Source organism: Mytilus californianus, unplaced genomic scaffold (assembly GCF_021869535.1).
Source record: "Mytilus californianus isolate M0D057914Y unplaced genomic scaffold, xbMytCali1.0.p SCAF_1, whole genome shotgun sequence".
NCBI lineage: Eukaryota > Metazoa > Mollusca > Bivalvia > Mytilida > Mytilidae > Mytilus > Mytilus californianus.
The window spans coordinates 116,377,851-116,401,341 of NW_026262581.1; the positions used below are offsets into that span (position 1 = coordinate 116,377,851).

The 23,491-nt window shown below is 32.5% G+C and overlaps 1 protein-coding gene across 1 annotated transcript in view; it reads left to right on the forward strand.

The window, feature by feature from the left end:
• The window catches only part of LOC127731664 (sterol carrier protein 2-like), a 30,471-nt gene that overhangs the window by 2,845 nt on the left and 4,135 nt on the right, over positions 1 to 23,491 (forward strand). Inside the window, exons 2-14 of the mRNA XM_052240445.1 lie at positions 3,549 to 3,606; positions 8,573 to 8,644; positions 9,349 to 9,413; positions 12,231 to 12,294; positions 13,096 to 13,160; positions 13,868 to 13,994; positions 16,394 to 16,457; positions 17,430 to 17,516; positions 18,146 to 18,296; positions 19,473 to 19,524; positions 20,508 to 20,603; positions 22,277 to 22,384; positions 22,711 to 22,861. Of these exons, the coding sequence (XP_052096405.1) occupies positions 3,549 to 3,606; positions 8,573 to 8,644; positions 9,349 to 9,413; positions 12,231 to 12,294; positions 13,096 to 13,160; positions 13,868 to 13,994; positions 16,394 to 16,457; positions 17,430 to 17,516; positions 18,146 to 18,296; positions 19,473 to 19,524; positions 20,508 to 20,603; positions 22,277 to 22,384; positions 22,711 to 22,861 (1,160 nt within the window). The remainder of the gene's footprint in view (positions 1 to 3,548; positions 3,607 to 8,572; positions 8,645 to 9,348; positions 9,414 to 12,230; positions 12,295 to 13,095; positions 13,161 to 13,867; positions 13,995 to 16,393; positions 16,458 to 17,429; positions 17,517 to 18,145; positions 18,297 to 19,472; positions 19,525 to 20,507; positions 20,604 to 22,276; positions 22,385 to 22,710; positions 22,862 to 23,491) is intronic.

The window sequence follows — 23,491 nt, forward strand, 5'->3', positions numbered from 1 at the left end:
GTCAGTACGTATGAACGTACGTCCGTACGTCCCAAAATTGGTTTCCATTCTCTAACTTGAGTTTGCCTCAACCAAATGTTATGAAACTTATACACAATGCTTATTACAACAAAACACAGATCAAGTTTGAATTTTGGTGGCGTCACTTTTAAAACCGTTCTAGAGTTATGCCCCTTTATAAATCGAAAAATTGCAAAATTTTTAGTTTCAGTTCTCTAACTTAAGTTTGCCTCAACCAAATGTTATGAAACTTATACGCAATGCTTATTACCACAAAACACAGATCAAATTTGAATTTTGGTGGTGTCACTTTAACTGTTCTAGAGTTATGCCCCTTTATAAATGGAAAAATTGCAAAATTTTTAGTTTCCGTTCTCTAACTTAAGTTTGCCTCAACCAAATGTTATGAAACTTATATAATTATACACAATGCTTATTATCACAAAACACAGATCAAGTTTGAATTTTGGTGGTGTCACTTTAACCGTTCTAGAGTTATGCCCCTATATAAATGGAAAAATTGCAAAATTTTTATTTTCTTCTAAATATCAAGTAATTTTTATACGACCACAAAAAAAATTTGCGGTCGTATATTGGTATGACGTTGTCGTCCAAAGACACATTGGTTTTCGCACTCTAACTTTAGTTTAAGTGAATGGATCTCTATGAAATTTTACCATAAGGTTCAATACCACAAAAAGAAAGTTGGGATTGATTTTGGGGGTTATGGTACCAACAGTTAAGGAATTAAGGGCAAAAAAGGGGCCAAAAATAATCATTTTTGTAACTTCCAGACATAACTTGTGTGTTAGTGTATGGATCTCTCTGACATTGTACCACAAGGTTCCATATCACAAAGGGTATGCTGGGATTGATTATGGGGGTAATTGCCTCAAAATTTTAGGAATTAGGGGGCAAAAAACAAGCATTTTTCTAGTTTCATGACAATAACTTGTGTGTTAGTGTATGGATCCCTCTGAAATTGTACTGCAATGTACCATACCACAAATGGAAGGCTGGCATTGATTTTGGGGTAATTGCCTCAAAATTTTAGGAATTAGGGGCCAAAAAGGGGCAAAAAACAAGCATTTTTCTAGTTTCCGGATAATACTTTGTGTGTAAGTTTATGGATCTTTATAAAATTGTACTACAAGGTTTGGGGGTAATTGCCCGAAACGTTTAGGAATAAGGGGCCAAAAATAAGGATTTTTCTAGTTTCCAGAGAATAACTTGTGTTCAAGTGTATGGATCGCTCTGAAATTGTACTGCAAGGTACCATACCACAAAGGGAAGGCTGGGATTGATTTTGGGGGTAATTGCCTCAAAATTTTAGGAATTAGGGGCCAAAAAGGGGCATAAAACAAGCATTTTTCTATTTCCGGACAATAACTTGTGTGTAAGTTTATGGATCTTTATGAAATTGTACTACAAGGTTCCATATCACACAGGGAAAGCTGGGTTTCAGTTTGGAGGTAATTGCCCTAAACGTTTAGGAATTTGAGGCCAAAAAGGGGCCAAAAAACAAGCATTTTTCTAGTTTCCAGACAATAACTTGTGTTCAAATTTATGGATCTCTCTGAAATTGTACTGCAAGGTACCATACCACGAAGGGAAGGCTGGAATTGAGTTTGGGGGTGATGAATCATAAGGGGGTTCAAAAAATTGGGGGGGGGGGGGGGGGGGTTTTCCTTTTTTTTTCTTTAAAATTTTCCATTTTAAATTGGTTGTTTCTGATATATATATAAAAGCAAATAATAATGATATGGTTTGAATAGGTAAATTAAAATTTTTTACGTTCTTAGACCACATTCATTCTGTGTCAGAAACCTATGCTGTGTCAAATATTTGATCACAATCCAAATTCAGTGCTGTATCAAGCTTGAATGTTGTGTCCAAACTTGCCCCAACTGTTCAGGGTTCGACCTCTGCGGTCGTTTCAAGCTGCGCCCAACGGAGCATTTTATTAAAATTGGAGTTATCTTCCTTTGTCCATGATTATAGTTGAATCAACTACAATCAATGCTTTATACAATGCAATGTTTAATTTTGACTGCCACTGATAAAACACAGATCAAGTTGAATTTGGGTAGTGTCACTTTAACCATTATTGAGTTATGCCCCTTTATAAATCGAAAGATTGGAAAATTTTTAGTTTCCATCTGTAACTTAAGTTTGCCCCAACCAATCATTATGAAACCTATGCACAATATTCATTACCACAAAACACAGATCAAGTTGAATTTTGGTGGCGTCACTTTAACTGTTATCGAGTTATGCCCCTTTATAAATCGAAAAATTGCAAAATTTTTAGTTTCCATTCTGTAACTTAAGTTTGCCCCAACCAATCATTATGAAACCTATACACAATACTTATTACCACAAAACTCAGATCTAGTACAAATTTGGGTAGCGTCACTTTTATTGTTTTTGAGTTATTTCCCTTTATAATGTTGTATGCAACCAGGGGCATCATCTGTGTCCATGGGGACACATTTTCCATTTATTTTTTTCTGTTGTCTGGGTTAATTTTTCAGAATATTTTGTTTACCTAAAATGTGTGAAAGGCAACAAAATGCTTGGTCTAAGCACCAGAAGCCTATTTAAAAAAAAATAAAACCTGTTAAGTAGGATCATATTATTTATGTAAACCAGACATTTACTGAGCAAAACAAATATGAATTCAAAATGGAGAAAAATTTATCAAACATCAGTCTTCGCTCAACCACAGGCCCACCAGCCCAGCCCAGGCTTATAAAAATGCTGTCGGCCTGTAAAAATCATTTCTACAGGCCAATAGAATCTAACTAAAATTTTCTTAACATTCAGCTTCGGCCCTGTAGATTCAAAAGTTTATTGTGAAGACTGAAACATCATCTTAAATACCAATGCTCAGAAACTTGTGCCATGTCAATTATTTACACATTGTAAAATAATGATATAGATGATGTTTTAAAGATCTGGTAAAATGATTAATAGTACAGGGTGCAGTAACAATGGTACAAATTTGTATCATAGAATTTAGAATGGAAACAGGCCATGTGTCAAAAAGACATCAACCCGACCAAAGAGCAGAAGAACAGCCCAAGGCTACCATAAATATCTGTTATGTAAAACAAGATCAGATAGAGTCAGATAAAGTTGTTCATTGTAACTTAATACAACTTGCTTGTATGTAAAGGTGTGCAAATATTAAATTGATCATACATGTACACATGGTAGACATGTACCTCAATGCACCTCTAATAACTAAGAGCTGTAGAAATCTGGTACATTTACTATTGTTGTTTAATATAACACGTAAACATCAGATTTAGGATCAAGAGCAAAGACTGGTCAGATTGGAGTAAGAATAATGTGACCTCTCTCCCTTCTAAATGTTACCTTGAAAATCGGATTCTGACGATTTTCATATTGCAATAACATGTTATCACACGGAATGTGCATGGAAACTTGCAGCTGGATGTTAACTTATGCAGCCATCAATCTTACAATAATCTCTTTAATATGACAACTAAGACTATAACTTATATTTATCTTCATATTTTCAGTTTGAAAAGCCAGGCAGGAGAGATGATTTTGATTATCCACAGATGGCAAAAGAAGCAGGTAAAAAATTATACATATGTGATGCAAAACTGAGCTGGGTAAAGAACTTTTTTTTATTGCAAGCATTATATATTAACCAATTTCAAGTTAAGTTAAGATATGTAACTCACTACATTTTATACTTAAGTGAGAAGTCAATATTATACATATTGGAATACAGGCTATTTTTAGTTAAGTAAAATTATGAACAATTCATATTTTGGCTCATCTGACCTGAAGGGCCAACTGAGCTATAAGCATCACTGGACGTCCTTTTATTTTTTTTTATAGACATTTTCCTCTTAAGCTTCTTTACCAAATCAAACCAACAATGGCATGGTTAATCCTTATGCTGTCTTAATTGTAGACTTTTTAAATGTTTGTTAATATCAGCCCTGCCATTACTGAAAGCTAGTTCACTGTCAATTACAAGTAATAAATAAATCATGACTCCCAGGACTAAAACTAGAACTTAAAATATTTGCCATATACACGTGTATTTCAAGATCCGAAATTAATATTTTTGGAAAGATTGGAACTATTGTTTCAAGTCTTTCCTAAGGCACCGGCCTCTAAACCAAGAAGTAGTGCCGGTTAGCTACTAAATATACAAAATGTATACACACTGAAATATAGTTCCCTATAATTCTCATGTCTGTGTACATATGCACATATGAACTGTGAAAAATTTGGGTTATATCTTCAGAGCAGTTCATTGAAGTATGTATGTATTTAAGGTTTGTTAATTTGCAGGCTATTTTTGTCATTAGGTCCGAGTACACAGTTATTTCGTAGTGCATTTCTTTTAGACAATAAATGAAAATAAAAAAAATCCCACCTGCGCTTTCTCAATAATATTTTTACAGTGTGTTGTACTACTTTTGGGACAAATTATATCAAAATTATAGAAAACTTCATCGGCCCTAACTCAAAATATGGACAATTCTATTTTAAGGGGGTCATGAAATCTTTTGACAGCTTCTGAAGTGCTAATTTTTAACCTTTTTCAGCTGGACCAAATCACTACTTTACTTTACAATTCATGACCCAAATTTTTTTACAGTGTAATTTCATCCCCCTACTTGCTATTTGAGGCATAAAACATGAAGGAATACATTTGGAAGGGGTACTAAAAAAATTGGCAAGCAACACACTGTCCACACTAGGGACTTTATTCGTGGACAACGAAAATCAAAGGACGATAACTGTGTACTCGGACCTAATAGGTAAGAGTAATGATACAATACCAGTAGGATTGACAGCTGCCATGATCACCAAACAATCAGAGACAAGCTGGGGCCTTCATTACAATGTCCCACCTCTTTAAATCCAATCATATTGACCAAATTATTAATCATTCTCAGTCTTACATAATTAACAGACCCTTCATTATACATCTCAATACACAAATACTTAACCTCATTATTGAATACACCACAGAGTTCGCGATAAAATCGTCGGTCCTGTCTGTCCTGACTGCCAAAATGAGGCTCGGACCGGTATTTTGATCGCTAGCGGCGATTCCGATGGCCGTTGCAGTGCCTATGTCGGCACGTTTTTTACATCAATCATCAGATGTACCCGCAGCTAATTTCTAGTACGTTTTTTACATCCGTCATCAAATGTACCCGCAGCTAATTTCCGGTACTGGTTTCCGAATTTTTTATAAACAAACCAAAGCGGCGAGCTACATGTGGCCTATAAAATTTGTTCACGGAGCCGTCCCTGGCAAACGATCGGCGGTGGAACCTTCTGATGAAGCCAAACACATAAAAAGGAAGCAATATGAGTGAGAATTTCAGGATAAAATTGATAGATTTTGTAGAACTGGCAAAGATTTGGTAGGACTGACATATAATCTTGCTTTGTCAGTCCCATGACTGACAGGTCAAAAAAAAGTTTTCGCAAACTCTGAAACAAATGTATATATATATAGAAATGATAATTACTTTAAATAATAGCACAACAATGTTAAATCTGCAAATTTGCAGAAGCAAATTTTTGTTCTTCCCTCGCTGGGATTCGAATTTATGCTATTGGGATATCGAGACAACACCGCCTGCACTGTGTCCAGAGCTCTAGACCACACGGCCACCTAGACTGAACTAATAATTCAGCTTTCGGTGGCCTAGTGTTACCTTTTCTCGTCAGTAGAATCTAGAGTTCTAACACAGTACATGATATATTAGGCATGAAGATGGAATTAATTGCAGATTAGCTAAATATCTATCGTAAAGGATTGTATGATACAGTCACAGAAATAATTATTTTGATAGAAATGATATATCGGATTTATTCATTGCCTATTACTTTTGCTCTACCCTACATGAAGTGATTCTATAAATAATGTCTGAAAAAATAAATGACTAAGAATTAAAATGATTAACAAGACCTTTTTTTTCAAAAGAAAAGACAAAATATGAAATCTAGATACAAAAAGGTATTCAAGTAAGGTCTATATTTTACTTGATAAATTTGTGCAATCTTCATCTGTAATTTATTTATAATTTAGGTTGCATGTGTGCCCTTTTCTGGAAAATATTGAATTATAAATTGAATTAAAATACACTTTATAACTTTTAATTTTAAGTGTCATAAAATCATGATAATTGATTTTCAAAATCAATAAGCAATTCTTAGAGGAGAAAAATTGTATACCTATGTTTCAACTTACAAAATGCCCCCAAAACAACCTTTTTAGATTAATTTTTGGAGGCAATATAGATCCTAGTTTCAAGTCTACCTGTTGGAGGAAAATTGAGAATCTTTTTTAAAAGAATCTTTATTTGGTAATTTCTTCTGTTTCTAAAGATAAAATGTTAGAGGTGAAACATGTAGTAGGGAAGAATATTTGGTTAAGATATGAAATTGCAATTTAACCTAAATTGTTGTGCAAATTAAGGGACCCGCTATCATTGATTCATATTTAGCTCATTTTATCTACTGAAAAAGTGCTTATCCTTCTAAAGACCTGCAGTTAATGCAATTATCAGCAATAGTGCTATATAAATGTTCTTTTTTGTCCACAGGATACCTAATTATAATTTGAAATTATTCAAACTACTCTTCCAATCTTTCCATGAGTGATTTCCATCACTTTGATTATTAATTTTTTTTTAAATACTCCCCTGTAAATGAATTCATTTTCGATACTTTTCTTTCCTGTTGACTGACTGAAGGTGTTATATTGCCTTCAAAAAATTGTACTTGACCATACTTTTTTGTAATGCCTGCAGTAATATTAATGGAGCTCATGTTTGGTCATTAGTGTATAAAGATTACTTTCAGATTGATTTTTTTTTTATCCTTGCCTAACATTTTTTACTAGACAATAGCCCTTAACTTTTAAGGTAATGCCTGCAGATCTGTAGGAGATTTATTGTACCTTAGTGTGTAATGATGACTGATAGATAGAGTTTACATTTCATTCCAGTTGACTGATTTATCACTGCAGGCAGGGGGTTAAGTGTTTCAACATATAGTCATTATACCCCTGCTCCTAGGCCGGGATTATATTTCTTTTACTCTGTCTATCCATTATTCCCAAGAAATTTCTCAAAATACAATAGAACTTCTTTGAATTTTGAATCAAAGTTTGTGTGATATGTTTTAACATCCATGACTTATTAACTTCCTGTTAAACGAATACTTATAGCAAGGTATCATTAATGAGCAAAGTTTTGTGTTATTCTGCGGCTCAGCTGAAGACACATAAAAACGGTAATATTAAAGGCCACTCAAAGAGAATTTTGACAGTAAAAGAGAAATAGCTTTAACAATTAGAAAGAATTGGATTTTGAACAGATATATCATGTTATGGAGGGGTATTTGCGATAAATACCAGTCAAGGGATGGTGAAATTTCCCAAGCCGCTAGGGGAGGGAAATTTGGTCCCAAGACTGGTATTTTTCGCAAATACCCCTCCATAACATGATATATCTGTTTAATTACATAGAATAGATTTTGATTGAAACTGTCTGTACATGTGAAGGGAAATCGTAGAACCGCGGGAATTATACATGTACTTATATGAGTTAATGCTGTCTTTTTGTAACGTCATGGTATCTATATGTGTAAACGTCATTGTTATTCCATTATTAAATCGTTCATTTGTATAGACATGTTTTTCCCCTCTTTATATGTATATTTCTGACAGTTTTTGGTTTAACTCAATCAATAGTGCTTAACCATGTTGTCGAGATAAAGTGAGAAAGGTTCCGAATAATTTTGGCTGGAACAGGCTCGCGAGGGTAAAAAAGGAATATCCAAAATGGCAAATACCATGGCAGAGAGGGGAATTTGAGGCAAATTCACCGGCAGTGGTGAAAAAACAGGCAAATTCGTTTGAAATGAGGAAAAAATGTTAGAATATGCGAAAAATACACTGGCTAACAACCAATCAAATTCCGGCATTCTTATATAAGGTGTAATTACACTTGATATCAACTGGAGTTATTTAATTTCAATAATAACAATAAACTTTCCATAAACTCTATTTTTTGCACTTTAATTTGAAATTGAATAACTCAAGTTGATATCAAGTGATATCAATTCTTTCTAGGTGTTAAACCAATTTTCAATCATTATGAAATCTATAACTGTCATACTATCTTCATTATCATTGCTTGTATCAGATAAATATAAAGCATTTTTGGAGAAAAAAACAATAGCCCTTACATGCAGGTCCACTTTTTTTTTAACTTTGAGTTTATGGTCAATACTAATCTGAATTGACTAGGATTGTCTGTTTTCCTGCTGAAGGTCTGTGGTTCTCTCCTAGCACTCCAGCTTCCTTCACCAATAAAAACTGACCCCTAAGAAATAAACAATAGTGCTGAAAGTGGTGTTAAACACAAATAAATCAATAAATCAATCAATTTTAATTTTTAAGCAGTGTACTCTTGTTATTCAATTGCATACTATATAGAAGTAAAGAGCAATTGTTATGGGTGTTTTTTTCTAACTTTTATTTGATCTTTCTTTTCAGCAACAAAAGCAATGCAGGATGCAGGAGTGAGCTTTGAACAGATAGAACAAGCATGTGTTGGTTACGTTTATGGTATGTCACATTAATTGAACTGTGTGAAATATAAATGTATTACTATTATCCTGCTTTAGGAGTGGGGGCTATATTGCAATCACCTTATCTAAGTTTTTCCAGTAAATATTTTTGTCACACTTTTCTCAGGAACTACCAAACAGTATGACTTCATATATGGTTAGCAGCTTGACAGTGATGAGTTGCAATGTGTTAGAATTTTTTGGATGTGTCGGAGACCAAACTCTCTGTTTTCTAATACTTTCATTGTTCAATATTGAAGGAACTTAACATTTTAACACATATATCCAGTACTACAGAACAGAATGACTTCATATTTGATCTACAACTTGACAAGGATGACTTGTAAAGAGTTGGGGCTTTTTAATTTCAGATCTGTCAGACACCTTTTTTCCGTTTTCTGATACTTTGAATTACAGGTTGGGGTATGGTTAGCATGACATTACATTCAACTTTATGTTTTGATTCATTTAGTAACTAACTTTGGTGCTTTTTGCAGCCAATATGATAATTTGACCCAAATACAACCAACTACATTAACATACTAATATTTTCACACTGTATGTTCTGTTTCCACATTGGTTGGTTGATATAATCATTTCACTCTATAAAGCAAAAACAGTGGTAGAAATAAGTGAGCAGTAGCACAAAGTAAATCTTGTTAAATATGTGTTCTTACAAGTAAAGGATAAATCTAATTTAAGGTGATTCTACTTGTGGACAAAGAGCTGTATATGAACTAGGACTCACAGGAATTCCAGTATTCAATGTAAGTTCTGTCATTGATTTAAACTTACTCCTAAGGGTTATTCCAGGAAAAAAATGTATGGGACAGTTGGACAACACTTTTTATTACACCCCACCACCCATTATTTTTATTTTCATTTGTAACAGAATTGTATTTGCTAGCACCCTTATTACCAATAGAAAAAGAAATATCAAGTGGAGTTTTCTACCCTCCCACACATTTTTTCCTGGAATGACCATAAATGAATTGACCATGTGATCCCAGTTCAAGATTTCAATCACTCAGTACATCCAAATGACTTATTGTTAGTTCATTTTAATGTTTTCTTTTTAGAGATGACCCAAGTTAGACATAATGGCAACCATTTATATTTGCATAACTTGTCTTCAGTCAAAAGTCAAGTAAATGAATTGCTCACTAAAATTAATTTGTTTACATTACTACTATAAATAGAAATGTGATTCTTGAAAAGTTGGGTTTGTAGACACACAAATTTAAACTTACTACTCTCACTTTGAACCAGTTATTATTGATTGAATTTATATTATCATAGATCACATGATGAATAAAAGGACGAGGAAATAAGAACACAATTTGATCAGTGACTTTTGTTATTTTGAGTTTTTTTTATAAATTTCTAATATTTCTTAGTAACATAAATGAATATAAATAAGATGATGTGGTATGAGTGCCAATGAGACAACTATCCATCCAAGTCATAATGTTTAAAAAGTAAACAATTATAGGTCAAAGTAAGGCCTTCAACACGGAGCCTTGGCTCACACCGAACAGCAAGCTGTAAAGGGCCAACCAACACTGGCAACAGTATAATCTATATAAAAAATGAGAAACACTTATCAACCACATCAGCAAACGACAACCACTGAACAACAGGCTCCTGACTTAGGACAGGTGCATAAAAATGCAGTGGGTTTAAACATTTTAATAGGCGCCTACCTTCACCCTAACCTGAAACAGTGGTGTAACATTCAAACATAAAAAGACACACAATAAAATATCAATTGAATGTCTATATATCCATCTGATTTGCAGTTCATGTATTATAATTATGTCCATCTTTTTCATTCTTATCTAATATTGCTACAGTTTTCAGTATGGAAAAGAAACTTTCAAACAGTATAAATGATAGTCTTTTTATACGACCGCAAAAAAATGTTTGTGGTCCTATATTGGTATGATGTTGGCGTCGTCGTCGTCGTCGTCGTCCGAAGACACATTGGTTTTCACACTCTAACTTTAGTTTAAGTGAATGGATCTCTATGAAATTTTACCATAAGGTTCAATACCACAAAAGGAAGGTGGGGATTGATTTTGGGGGTAAAGTACCAACAGTTAAGGAAAAAGGGGCCAAAAATAATCATTTTTGTAACTTCCAGACATAACTTGTGTGTTAGTGTATGGATCTCTCTGACATTGTACCACAAGGTTCCATATCACAAAGGGAATGCTGGGATTGATTTTGGGGGTAATTGCCTCCACATTTTAAGAATTAGGGGCCAAAAAGGGGCAAAAAACAAGCATTTTTCTAGTTTCATGACAAAAACTTGTGTGTAAGTGTATGGATCTCTCTGACATTGTACCATAAGATTCCATATCACAAAGGGAAGGCTGGGATTGATTTTGGGGGTAATTGCCTCCAAATTTTAGGAATGAGGGGCCAAAAAGGGGCAAAAAACAAGTATTTTTCTAGTTTCATGACAATAACTTGTGTGGAAGTGTATGGATCTTTATGAAATTGTACTACAAGGTTCCATATCACAAAGGGAAAGCTGGAATTGAGTTTGGGGGTAATTGCCCAAAACGTTTAGGAATAAGGGGCCAAAAATAAGCATTTTTCTAGTTTCCAGACAATAACTTGTTTTCAAGTGTATGGATCTCTCTGAAATTATACTGCAAGGTACCATACCACTAAGGGAAGGCTGGGATTGATTTTGGGGGTAATTCCCTCAAAATTTTAGGAATTAGGGGCCATAAAGGGGCAAAAAACAAGCATTTTTCTAGTTTCAGGACAATAATTTGTGTGTAAGTTTATGGATCTTTATGAAATTGTACTGCAAGGTTCCATATCACAAAGGGAAAGCTGGGTTTGAGTTTGGGGGTAATTGCCCTAAATGTTTAGGAATTTGGGGCCAAAAAGGGGCAAAAAAACAAGCATTTTTCTAGTTTCCAGACAATAACTTGTGCTCAAGTGTATGGATCTCTCTAAAATTGTACTGCAAGGTACCATACCACAAAGGGAAGGCTGGGATTGAGTTTGGGGGTGATGAATCATAAGCGGGTTCAAAAAATTTGGGGGGGGGGGGTATTTTTTCCTTTTTTTTCTTTAAAATTTTCGATTTTAAATTGGTTATATCTGATTTATATATAAAAGCAAATGATAATGATATGGTTTGAATAGGTAAATTAAAAAGTCCTTAGACCACATTCATTCTGTGTCAGAAACCTATGCTGTGTCAAATATTTAATTACAATCCAAATTCAGTGCTGTATCAAGCTTGAATGTTGTGTCCATACTTGCCCCAACTGTTCAGGGTTCGACCTCTGCGGTCGTATCAAGCTGCGCCCCAGCGGAGCATTTTATTTAATCAGTAAAGCCATAGACGCATTTTTCTGAAGAGTGAAATCTGAAAGAAGTGGTTTTAAATGTGTCCCTTTTCAAATTTAAACTTAAAGGACCCTGCCTTTTATCAAAGGCATAGTTTTAGTGATAATTTAAAGTTTAATAGAAAAAATATAAACTTCTTTCATCAGATTTGAAGAAATAAAAATATTTAGGAACCATTCATAGTGTTTCTATAATGATAGCTTTCTCTGTAGGTGAACAACAACTGTGCTACAGGATCCACTGCTCTCATTATGGCAAAACAGTTTATTGAAGGAGGTAAGATGGGGTTTTTGTTATAAGATTATTTTCCAAACTATTGGTGAACAACGCCTACGCCTCTGTATCAACTGCTCTTCTGACAGCAAAACAGTTCATACAAGGAGATAAACACATTTTGTTGATACTATATGGTCTGTAAATATATAAAAAAAGACGAAGATTACTAATTATGGAAGGAATACAGAGGACAGATTAGGAAATGGATAAAACAAAAGATTACACAAAAAAAGATGCCACAACAACAAATACTGTGGATTGGTTTAATTTTGCGTGGGTACCAATTTTCGTGGATTGAGGGAAATTTGTATTTTTATGGATATTAGATTTCGTGGTTTTGGCGAACTCCGCATGCAAGCCTATACAAAAGTTATTCTTTGTTGAAAATTTAATTTCATGGTTCATGTTTACCCACTAACTCCACGAAAAATTGATATTCCACGAATAATAATGAATCCACAGTAGGTTACTTCATTTGATTAAAAAGTCTCACCTTATATTCATATACCCATACCTGTCTTGTTTGTAGCAGCTGTTTTAAAAGTATTAAATTTAAGCAATCAATTTCTCAACCAAAGTCAAGATGAGAACATGGTTATTTAATATGAATATAAACTTTTTCATTAGATGGACAAGCTTTTGCAATGCTAAGCTATCTCCCATTAGTCAATGTCATCACTCCTAGATGCATTATTCTAACTCTGAGACAACCATTTTTTTACTTACTCCAAACAAACATCTGTTGTCCTTTGACTGTATTCCAGGAATTGTTTGTTTTATAACTTTTTTTCTTTTTTTTAGGTTTGGCAAATTGTGTTTTGGCATTGGGGTTTGAAAAGATGAGCAGAGGTTCTTTGAAATCTATTGTAAGTATGTTGAATTTATCCAGTCTGTAGTATTAGGTAACATTGATATGAGGGTTCTGTCTAGCTGTAGAACCGTAGCTTTTGTCGTCCTTGGGATTTTTTTATATACAAAAAAATATCCCAAGGACAGTAAGAGCTTTGGTTTCACAGCTAGGTTCTGTCCTTTCAAAAAAAAAAACTTTGTGCTCAAATTATTCTTAAAAAAGATTATTTATTAGATAATTTTGAAAATGAAAACTATGAGTAGTTTTGCTGATACAATGCATAGACTTGAGTGTGTTATGAATTCAGGATCTTTGGTTACCTGTCTTGCTATCTGAACTATGAAATCATACGTATCTCTGTATCTCTATTTACAACATACAACAAACACAGACACATATTATTTTATACAGATGCTTTAGATATGTACCTATTTATTTAATGCTCACTATATATATGTTGGTTTTCCATTTCCAAAATTGTTTATAGCTTTTTAATCTGATTGAAATAAACAAATGAATGAGTAACTGTGGCAGGGGGCACACATCTTTCATGTAAGACATATATCTAAACTAGTTCTAACTTGACTAATCCTGCTATTTGAGTGCTAGACTAAAGACCCATGAGTACAAAACCATTTGACTCAACTCTAATCATATTTCTAATTCAAATGAATTATATAGATGGAATTAAGATCAATTAAGGAAACAAGATTTTTTTAACAGTACCAAGATCGTACAAATCCAATGGAGAAGCATGCAATGGTTGTTGCAAACACATTTGGTATAGAAAAGGCTCCATTGGCTGCTCAAATGTTTGGAAATGCTGGCAGGGAACATATGGAAAAATATGGTATGCACCTTATTCTACAGTAATAAACAAATATTTCTTATGACCATTATTATTGTGCATGTCATACAGTAAAATTAAATGAAACATATTTTGGTTGTTGGCATTATTTGGCAGCACATTTGATGTAAAAAATAGGGAGTTTGGGTAATATAAAATACAATAGATTAAGGGCACTTTGAAATTAGAACTAGTCTTTTAATCTCTGTCATGCTTGACTTTGTAGATTTCAATGTAAAACATTTATAATACCAATATCATAATTGAGTTCAAAAAAGAATGCAGCTCAAAAATTGTACTTTCAGTTTGGCTTCTGCATTTGATTTACATAGATGACTGGTAAGATCAACAAATCACAGAATTACAGTCTAATTTGTAAACTACAGAATACTATATATGTACACTTTTTTTCGATTTTGGTATTGTCAATGAATTCGCGTGTATATAATTTCGCGGTATTTTCAAAAATATCAGAACATAAATAACAGACTGATAATTCTTAAAATTTTCATTAATTAGGTCTTCATTTGTTTAACAATATAAAACAAAATAAACAAAGATTATTCAATCGTAAAATCAGTCGTCTGTTTTGATAGATGTTTAATAACCCGATTAAGTCGTTAATTACTTAATATAACTGTCATATTTAGCTTGGGCTATTATTTTTCACCTTTTGTCCTTTTATTGTCCCCCGCGCAACGTGTTGCGGGGACATAGAAATACAGGGCGTCAGTCCGTCCGGCCTTTGTTAGCGCTCTGATGTGTACAATTCTTGCCAGATTTTTATGAAAACTTTATCATAGGTTAATATTAGCAATGTCTTGGAAGAGTTCGAAAATCAATGCCGATCAATTATTTTTAAAAGAGCCCCTTGGAAACATTAATTATAAGGAAAATTGCAACGTTAGCACTCTCATGTTTACAATTCTTGCCAGATTTTTATGAAACATATATCATGGGTTTATATCAGCAATGTCTTGGACGAGTTCGAAAATCAGTGTCAATCAATTATTTTTAAAAGAGTTATGCCCCTTGGAAACATTGATTATATGGAAAATTGCATTGTTAGCGCTCTCAATTATTGCCAGAATTTTATGAAACTTATATCATAGGTTCATATCAGCAATGATTTTCACAAATTTGAAAATCAGTGCCGATCAAATATTTTTAAAAAAAGAGTTATACCCCTTAGAAATATTGATTATATTGCATTGTTAGCACTCTCATGTGAACAAATCTTGCCAGAATTTTATGAAACTTATATATCATAGGTTAATATCAGCAATGTCTTTGACACTTTCGAAAAAAAGTGCTGATCAAATATTTTTAACGAGTTATGCCCCTTGGAAATTTTAATTATAATGTAAATTGCATTGCATTTGCTCTGATGTCTTCATTTCTCTAAGATATTTATAAAAAGTTTTAAAGAACCAAAAAAAAGTGTTTTTTTAGTTCATAATTGCCCTTGTACCTTGGATAGAAAAAATATGTGCAACGTGGGGGACATTGGAACTCTGTTCTTTTATTCCTATTAATTAAATTTCTGTGAAGATAACTGGTGTTGTTTTAACAGTTTCACGGTTCAATTGAGATTATCTAAGGCCAACAAGGGGAACATGCATGTACAGTTGTAATTTCCAGTGATATTTATTCAATGGTTTTTATATGCGTGAAATCTGCATTTAAATTCGCATGTATTTATTTTCGTGAAAATATACTTACCGCGAAATTTGTGAAAATAAATACAACGTGAAAATAAGTACATGTGCAGTAAATACAAACATTTAGAAACCATTGGCCTATGTATTCAAGATATTTACCAGATAACTTGACAGTATATTATGTAGGGGTAGAGCAAATGATTTAGATTTTAGATTGACTGCAAAACAATTTAGATAACATACAGAGAAAAAGAGAAAAAGTGAAGAAGTACACAAAAGAAGTTAAATCAAGAAGGAATACAACATTATTGTAAAATTATAAGAGAATACACTTCAGACACAGGGAACAAAGAAAAAGAGGGAAAAGATACCAATGGGACAGTCAAATACCATAAGCTTATATTTCTTTATTGGTTAAATGAAATGCAATAAAACTTATTTCCAATATAAATGTACTATATTTCTAAGTTTAACAATTAAAGTCAAATCATTTGAGTTGCTGCATTGAAATGATCACTTTAAAAACAATATATACATGCATGAATAAAAAATATATATCAAACTGAAATGCACAAAAATCTAATAGTTTTAAGAAGATGATTTCTTAAAGTGTAACTAAGTATGGCTTTAATTTATGATAGCTATACTAATACATTAAACAGTACACGAAGATAATACATATATTTATTTGTAAAATGCAGGTGCAGGTTTCAAGAAACCTTTGTTTTTTAATATTTTTAGGTACTCAGCCAATTCATTTTGCCAAAATTGCTCATAAAAACCACAAGCATTCAACAAATAACCCGTAAGTTTAGTTATTATGAATTTAAAATGATGATATAACAATAGGTATATCTAATTGCTCAAGTTTTAACAAATAGTGAATGCATCAACTCTATAATCAAAACCAAGTACTGTTAATACACAGAAAACAGAAAATCACAGTATTAACCAATGATAAAAATTTCTGTCATTAGACCAAAAATGCCCAAAAATACTGCATTTTTAGCAAGATCAAAATATTTTTTAGGTTGATGATTGAATCATGCCATCTTATATTGTAATATTGTCTGATTTATCCCCTAAATGATATTATACAGTGAAGTTAAATATGATTTATACAATGGCATAACTGTTTTGTGTACAAATTGAAATATTGAGGAAAAAGAAAAAAAATGTCATACCTTTCACTTTTATTACTTGATAAATTGATATTTTCTAAAAAGAATGTCATGTAAGTTTTAAATAATAGGATTATAATGTATAAATGCTTTGATGATAACTTTATTTATTCAAGTGAAAATCTTGCTAAATCTTAGAATTGTTTGAAAAATTTAATGATACTACTGTATACAACTTTTGGTGTGTATGTGAATTGTCTTGTTTTGTAAAATACCTACTGTTGGATATTAGTATTAATTAAGTTATTTTACCTCTTTTTGATATCAAAGTCCTTGATGTTATATAATCTTAAGAAGCTACCATTTTTACTGATAATGAAACTGTTAAAGTATTAAAACCCTGTAAGAAGGAGTCAGTATAATATCACTATTCATAAGTAAATATTCATGCTTTCAAATAAGTATGACCTGTATCAATATGAATAAAAGGAGATAGGTATGATTGTGTGAACTATACACCAGAGAACAAAGGACGAGGATGTAAGCAACTATACGTCAACGTACCTTTAGTAATAAGCAAATCCCATACAGTACTTTCATTACATTCTTCTTTTGGAAGATATAAATATCTTATCATTGATCCTTTTTTATTTCAGTTATTCACAGTTTCAAGATGAATACACCCTAGAACAAATTATGAATTCTCCAAAGATTCACGATCCACTTACAAAGCTCCAGTGTTGGTAGGTATTGAAATAAATACATGATGTCACAGTTACCTGTAAATAGTTTTATTTGCAAATTTGAACCAATACTTCATGATAGTATGATGCGAAGATCATCAATAATGTTTAGTTTATGTGACCTTGATCTTAAAGACATTAAACAGAAAATTCTATCATGATCAGTATTGCAGGAGAGATGATTAAACGTAATCATTCTTGTTCAGTTCTAACAATTAGAAACAAGCCGGTTTTCAGGACATTTTGAATTGAAATATATGCGTATTTCAGCAAAACATAAAAATATGTATGAATAAAAGATAATGTGTGGTGTTTATATAAAAATAATCAACAACACCCATCCCTGAAAGCAAAAAATGCTATTAAAGTCGAGATCATCACCCTGAATAACCCCTTTCAGAGACATCCTTGATATGTGCCTGTATACGCTTCTCATATGAATAAAAAGGGATTAGGATATTTGTCCATTAAATAGCAACTCAATAACACAAATTACTATAAGACATCTAAAAAACGAAATAATCTTCTATATATTACAGTGCTCATTAATCTTCATATTTTATGAATTAGTAGTTCATATGTAACACCATACTGTTATAAGATTAAATGTTAGAACTAATGGTTTTTAGTCCAACAAGTGATGGTTCTGGTGCTGCTATTCTTGCAAGTGAAGAATTTGTCAGAAGTCATGGACTAGAAAACCAAGCTGTAGAAATAGTAGCAATGGAAATGGCTACTGATTTACCAAGTGCTTTCAATGATAATAGTTGTATGAAGGCTGTAAGTATTTAAACATAAGATCCAACTTAACCCTTTCACCGATAGCTGCCCAGACAGAAGCTACTCTGAGACGATGGCTTCCCTGGCTACTATAACTCAAGTGGGAGATCTTCATAATAAATGTTAATAAAAACTTGTCTGTAGTATTTTGTGTCTTTATTTCATTCACTAACACCATGTTCACAGTTTTGTTCATGTTTTGATAATTTTTTCTTCATAAAATATTCAAATTTTCAAATTTTCGGCATCATCTAGGTGAAATTCTCAAAATTCTACTTTTTGACCCCCAATCGTAATTTTTTAACCCAAAACAGCAAAATTTTGAAAAATTTAATGAGGCTGTACAAATTCCTTACACTGAACGATGTCCATTCCAAGTGTTTTGTACATAAAACGACATTTTATGTCAAAAAAGTATACTAGTTTGGCTTCAATTTTTCCATATTCTTTCAAAAAAAATTTTCCCTCATTTTAAATTCTCGTAAATTCCTTAAATTTCCTCTGATTTTGACACGGTTTTCAACATACGGAAGCGCCATGTTTACACTTTCATCCGGGTATTCAACAAAGAAAGATAACTCTTATTTGCACTGTTTTGAGCGGGAAATATAAAAGAGGTATTCCGATCCTGGTAAAACGGGACTCATCGTCAGCTGTCTGAAGCGTGAATCCCAGTAAACCGGGACTCATCGGGGAAAGGGTTAATATGGTAACTGTCTCAGATTTAATATAAAAAATGTATAAATCATATATTTAGAATATCAAATGTCCGTCGTCTCATCTGCTCTTGACATATCAAAATGTCTTTAGCTTTACTATCAAGCTGATACTTTGCCTTGTGTGGTAAAATTTTTGCAATATGAATTTTTTCCTGTAATATTGAATGTGTTAAAAAAAAAACCAAAATGATTATCATTGCAAAACAACTTTTATTGAAAGTATAGCATATAGTAATGTATACACAAACAAATTGAGTGTCTGTCTGTACATAATTCTTTGTCAAATAGTGTTCAGAATTGTTGGATCAATGAATCATATGCAGGATTTTGTTTTGTTTTATTCCTATTATTAAGAATTTGCTCTTTGAACTCTGCAACTTGGTTTTTCTGTACAGACCCATTCATTTGTTTTGTAATAGTTTTAGCCTTTAACCGTATGGTATTTAAAATGTTTAAGGTTGGATATGATATGACAGCAAAAGCTGCAGACAGAGCATTCAAAAATGCAGGTAAGATGGTTTTGTTGATCTTGTTTATATGTAATTAAATTGTTTTATTGTGTGAAAAAAATGTTTAAAGCTCCAAAATTATTGAAGAAACCTGCATGAAATAAAACAGAAAAGTGTTGCTTATTCATTGACATATACCCCTACTTTTATTCATTTACAAAAAAGAAATATGGAAAATGGAAATTAAAAAACATCACTTTTGTTTATTTCAATCCTGACAATAGATTTAGTGTCTTCCTTTTTCTATTTTTGTTCTGCTATCTCCCAACATTTCTATTTAACTGAAGTAATTAACTATGCAAATGTCTGGCTTGAAATAAAATGTATTAGACAAGATGTAACAGTGAGTATCAACCCTTACAATTAGAAGTCAAAGGTACTTCACTATCATCAGATTATCAACCCTTAAAAGTAGAAGTCAAAGGTACTTCACTATAATCAGATTGATTTTTGCACAAATCCCAAAAGGACATGAATAAAAGCCATTTTTGGTCTCATTTTATCGAAATTTTCTTTGTCGTGTTACTTTTGATAAGCAAGCAACGTTTAAAAAAAGTCATTGTTGTTTCTTTTTTTGTGCTATTCTGATGTACAGTAAAATTATAATGTAACAATGATTGGGGGGAAATATCAGAAATCCTCCATAAAGATCAAATTTGTCTGATTAAAATTAAATTTCATCCCAAGCTTTCATCACAAATATATTTTTTGCAATTTTTTTATTAGGTTGATATAAAAATGTAGCATATGAATGTAGAGCAAGAACAAAGAAGAGCTATGGACAATATCAATCATTTAACCAAATTTTAATTTTTTTGCAATTTATTTACACTGTAATATCTTTAAACTTTATAACCATTCAACCAATCTGTATTGATAAATATATGTACCTTATATATTTTTTGAAATTTGAAAATGTCTAAAAGGTAAGGTTAAAAACAGGTCATGCTGAGTCTTTTGTAAACATCTAACTGTTTATTCAGGTTTGAGTAGAGATGATGTGAATGTGGTGGAACTGCATGATTGTTTCTCCTGTAATGAACTCATCACTTATGAAGCTCTCGGGTTGTGTCCTCCAGGTAAGAATTATAAATTTTGCTGTATTCCTTTTTTATGCCCCACCTACGATAGTAGAGGGGCATTATGTTTTTCAGTCTGTGCGTCTGTTCGTTCGTCCATCTGTCCAGCTTCAGGTTAAAGGTTTTGGTCAAGGTAGTTTTTGATGAAGTTGAAGTCCAATCAACTTGAAACTTAGTACACATGTTCCCTATGATATGATCTTTCTAATTTTAATGCCAAATTAGAGTTTTGACCCCAATTTCACGGTCCACTTAACATAGAAAATGATAGTGCGAGTGGGGTATCTGTGTACTATGGACACATTCTTGTTTATAATTATTATTTGTAAGGGTTTTGTGCTGCTTTGCTTTTGTGCCAATAATACAGGTAAATATTATAAATAATAGGTTTATATTAAAAAGATACTTTTGTTTTTAATGCTGAGATTGTACTTTTTGCTGGTCTAAACCATTGTTGACTGCATTGTTTAATGATTTTATAATGGTCTTAAAGTCCACATCTGTTGTGATTCTGGCTTTGCAACTTTTTGGGGTACATCTTTACTATTTGTCTCTGTTTTTTTAATACATTAGATATTTTAAATGTGAGGTCTTACAAAATACAGATGTATTTCCTCCTCTTTTAATCTCCGAATTAATTATGTCCATCTTGTCAACTCAAACATGTGAACACTAAATAATGTTATACCTTTTAAGTGACTCAGTTTTGTATGAGGAATGAACTCATTTACTTACCCAATGGGGGTGGAAACTCTACAACATTTCTCATACAGGCCTCGTATTCATGATACAACTTATATTAAAACGTTTCTGTTATATTTTACCTGTAAAATGGCGCAAAAGCAGTATTTATTTTTGGAGCAAATGAAATACCACCTTCTTCAAAAATTGCTGTAAATGCAATGCCCAATGATCTTAAATCAGGATAAATGTTTGGATAGGGTTAATGAACAAATGAGGTAAGAGTAAGGATTGGGATATTTATATATATCAATTATGAAAGGAACAAATATAGAGATGGCCTACTTTTAGTATTACATAATATTTAATTATATAAAAGATGGTTGAGATCTCAAAAAACATGTTTAACCCCGCCACATTTTTGCGCCTGTCCCAAGTCAGGAGCCTCTGGCCTTTGTTAGTCTTGTTTCATTTTTAATTTTAGTTTCTTGTGTATAATTTGGAGTTTAGTATGACGTCCATTATCACTGAACTAGTATACATATTTGTTTAGGGGCCAGCTGAAGGACGCCTCCGGGTGCGGGAGTTTCTCGCTGCATTGAAGACCCATTGGTGGCCTTCGGCTGTTGTCTGCTCTATGGTCGGGTTGTTGTCTCTTTGACACATTCCCCATTTCCATTCTCAATTTTATTGATATGTTTTGTTGAACATCATAGTTTAGCAGTTGCAAAACATAAATACATCTCAGGACAATATCAAGATATTTGTAAGAAAAATGCAAGATTCCATGAACTAGATTGATTGGAAATTCTGTAATAAACAACATTCTTATACAATAACATAAAACAATTGAATGACAATGAATAGTTTATTGAATGCAGTTCTTAATAACTAGAGCAGAATTTACTACTAAATTTGTGGTCATGGCCACTGCTTAATTTCATAAACTTTATGATTTGAATTGTTTAACTTTAATGTTTTTTAAATTACAGGTAAAGGTCCAGAATTGGTAGACTCGGGTAACAATACATATGGTGGGAAATATGTAATCAATCCAAGTGGTGGACTCATTTCTAAAGGTCATCCTCTTGGTGCTACAGGTTGGTTAAAAATAATCTAAAACCATTATTGGGACTTTTCAGGTGACAACTGTTAACAGCAACATTTACCTGGGATTTGCCTATTACTAAGATGAGATTGACTTATTTGGAATTATGTATTGTTAGTCTTTACAATAAATAATTAATGTTCAGTATTGAACAATTTTATAAGTCATGTTACTTTTACACTTGTTAACACTAGAAACAAATAAAGCTGATTCTTTCTTTCCTGTCAGTTCTACAAATAGAAAGATACTTTGAAAAATATGTATTGAATAATAATAAAACAGCAGGCTAGTTAAGTACTAAGTAATGCACTTTTTTAGGTCTTGCTCAGTGTGCTGAACTGTGTTGGCAGCTTAGAGGCATGGCTGACAAAAGACAAGTATCAAATGCAAAGGTTGCTCTCCAACACAATATAGGATTGGGAGGTGCAGCAGTTGTAGCATTATATAAAAAAGGATTCCCTAAGCAGAGGTTAGTTGTCTTATGCGTAAATATAAATGAATTTGGTATAAATTTAGAATTTTTGAAGTGTAAAAAGGAACCATTTCCAGAAGCCTTTAAATCTAAATTGACCATTTAATTTCTTACAAATATCTCTTTAGTGGTAAAACTGTAATACTGTAATACTGTTTATTTGTGTTCCTACTGTCTGAATCACTCTGCTCAGCTCTTCATAAAGTTGCATGTCACGGCTTTGTGACGTCAAATACGTTAACCCATGATATAGCTTTGACCCAGACATATCATTGACTTCATAATGAAAAAACAGATATTGATAAGTTTGACTCTAACATATCAAGTCATCTTCCGGTTTGCTGGTGAAACAAAGAAAAACACTTGTCTGTTTTATGCAAAATACAATAGTACAATCAGAAAAATCTATTATCAGATTTTCATCATATTTATATTGTAATATGCTAGCTGCTTTAAACAATGTGAAGCCTTTTTGAATTCGTTCGAACCGCTCACTCGACAAAAAGCTTCAAATTGCGACTCACAGCTGATATTTTACAATATCAATATTAAGTCACCCTGATAATCGGTACAAATTCAGAACTTTTTTGCTATGTTTTTATTATTAATGTTTTTCAAAGGAGAAGT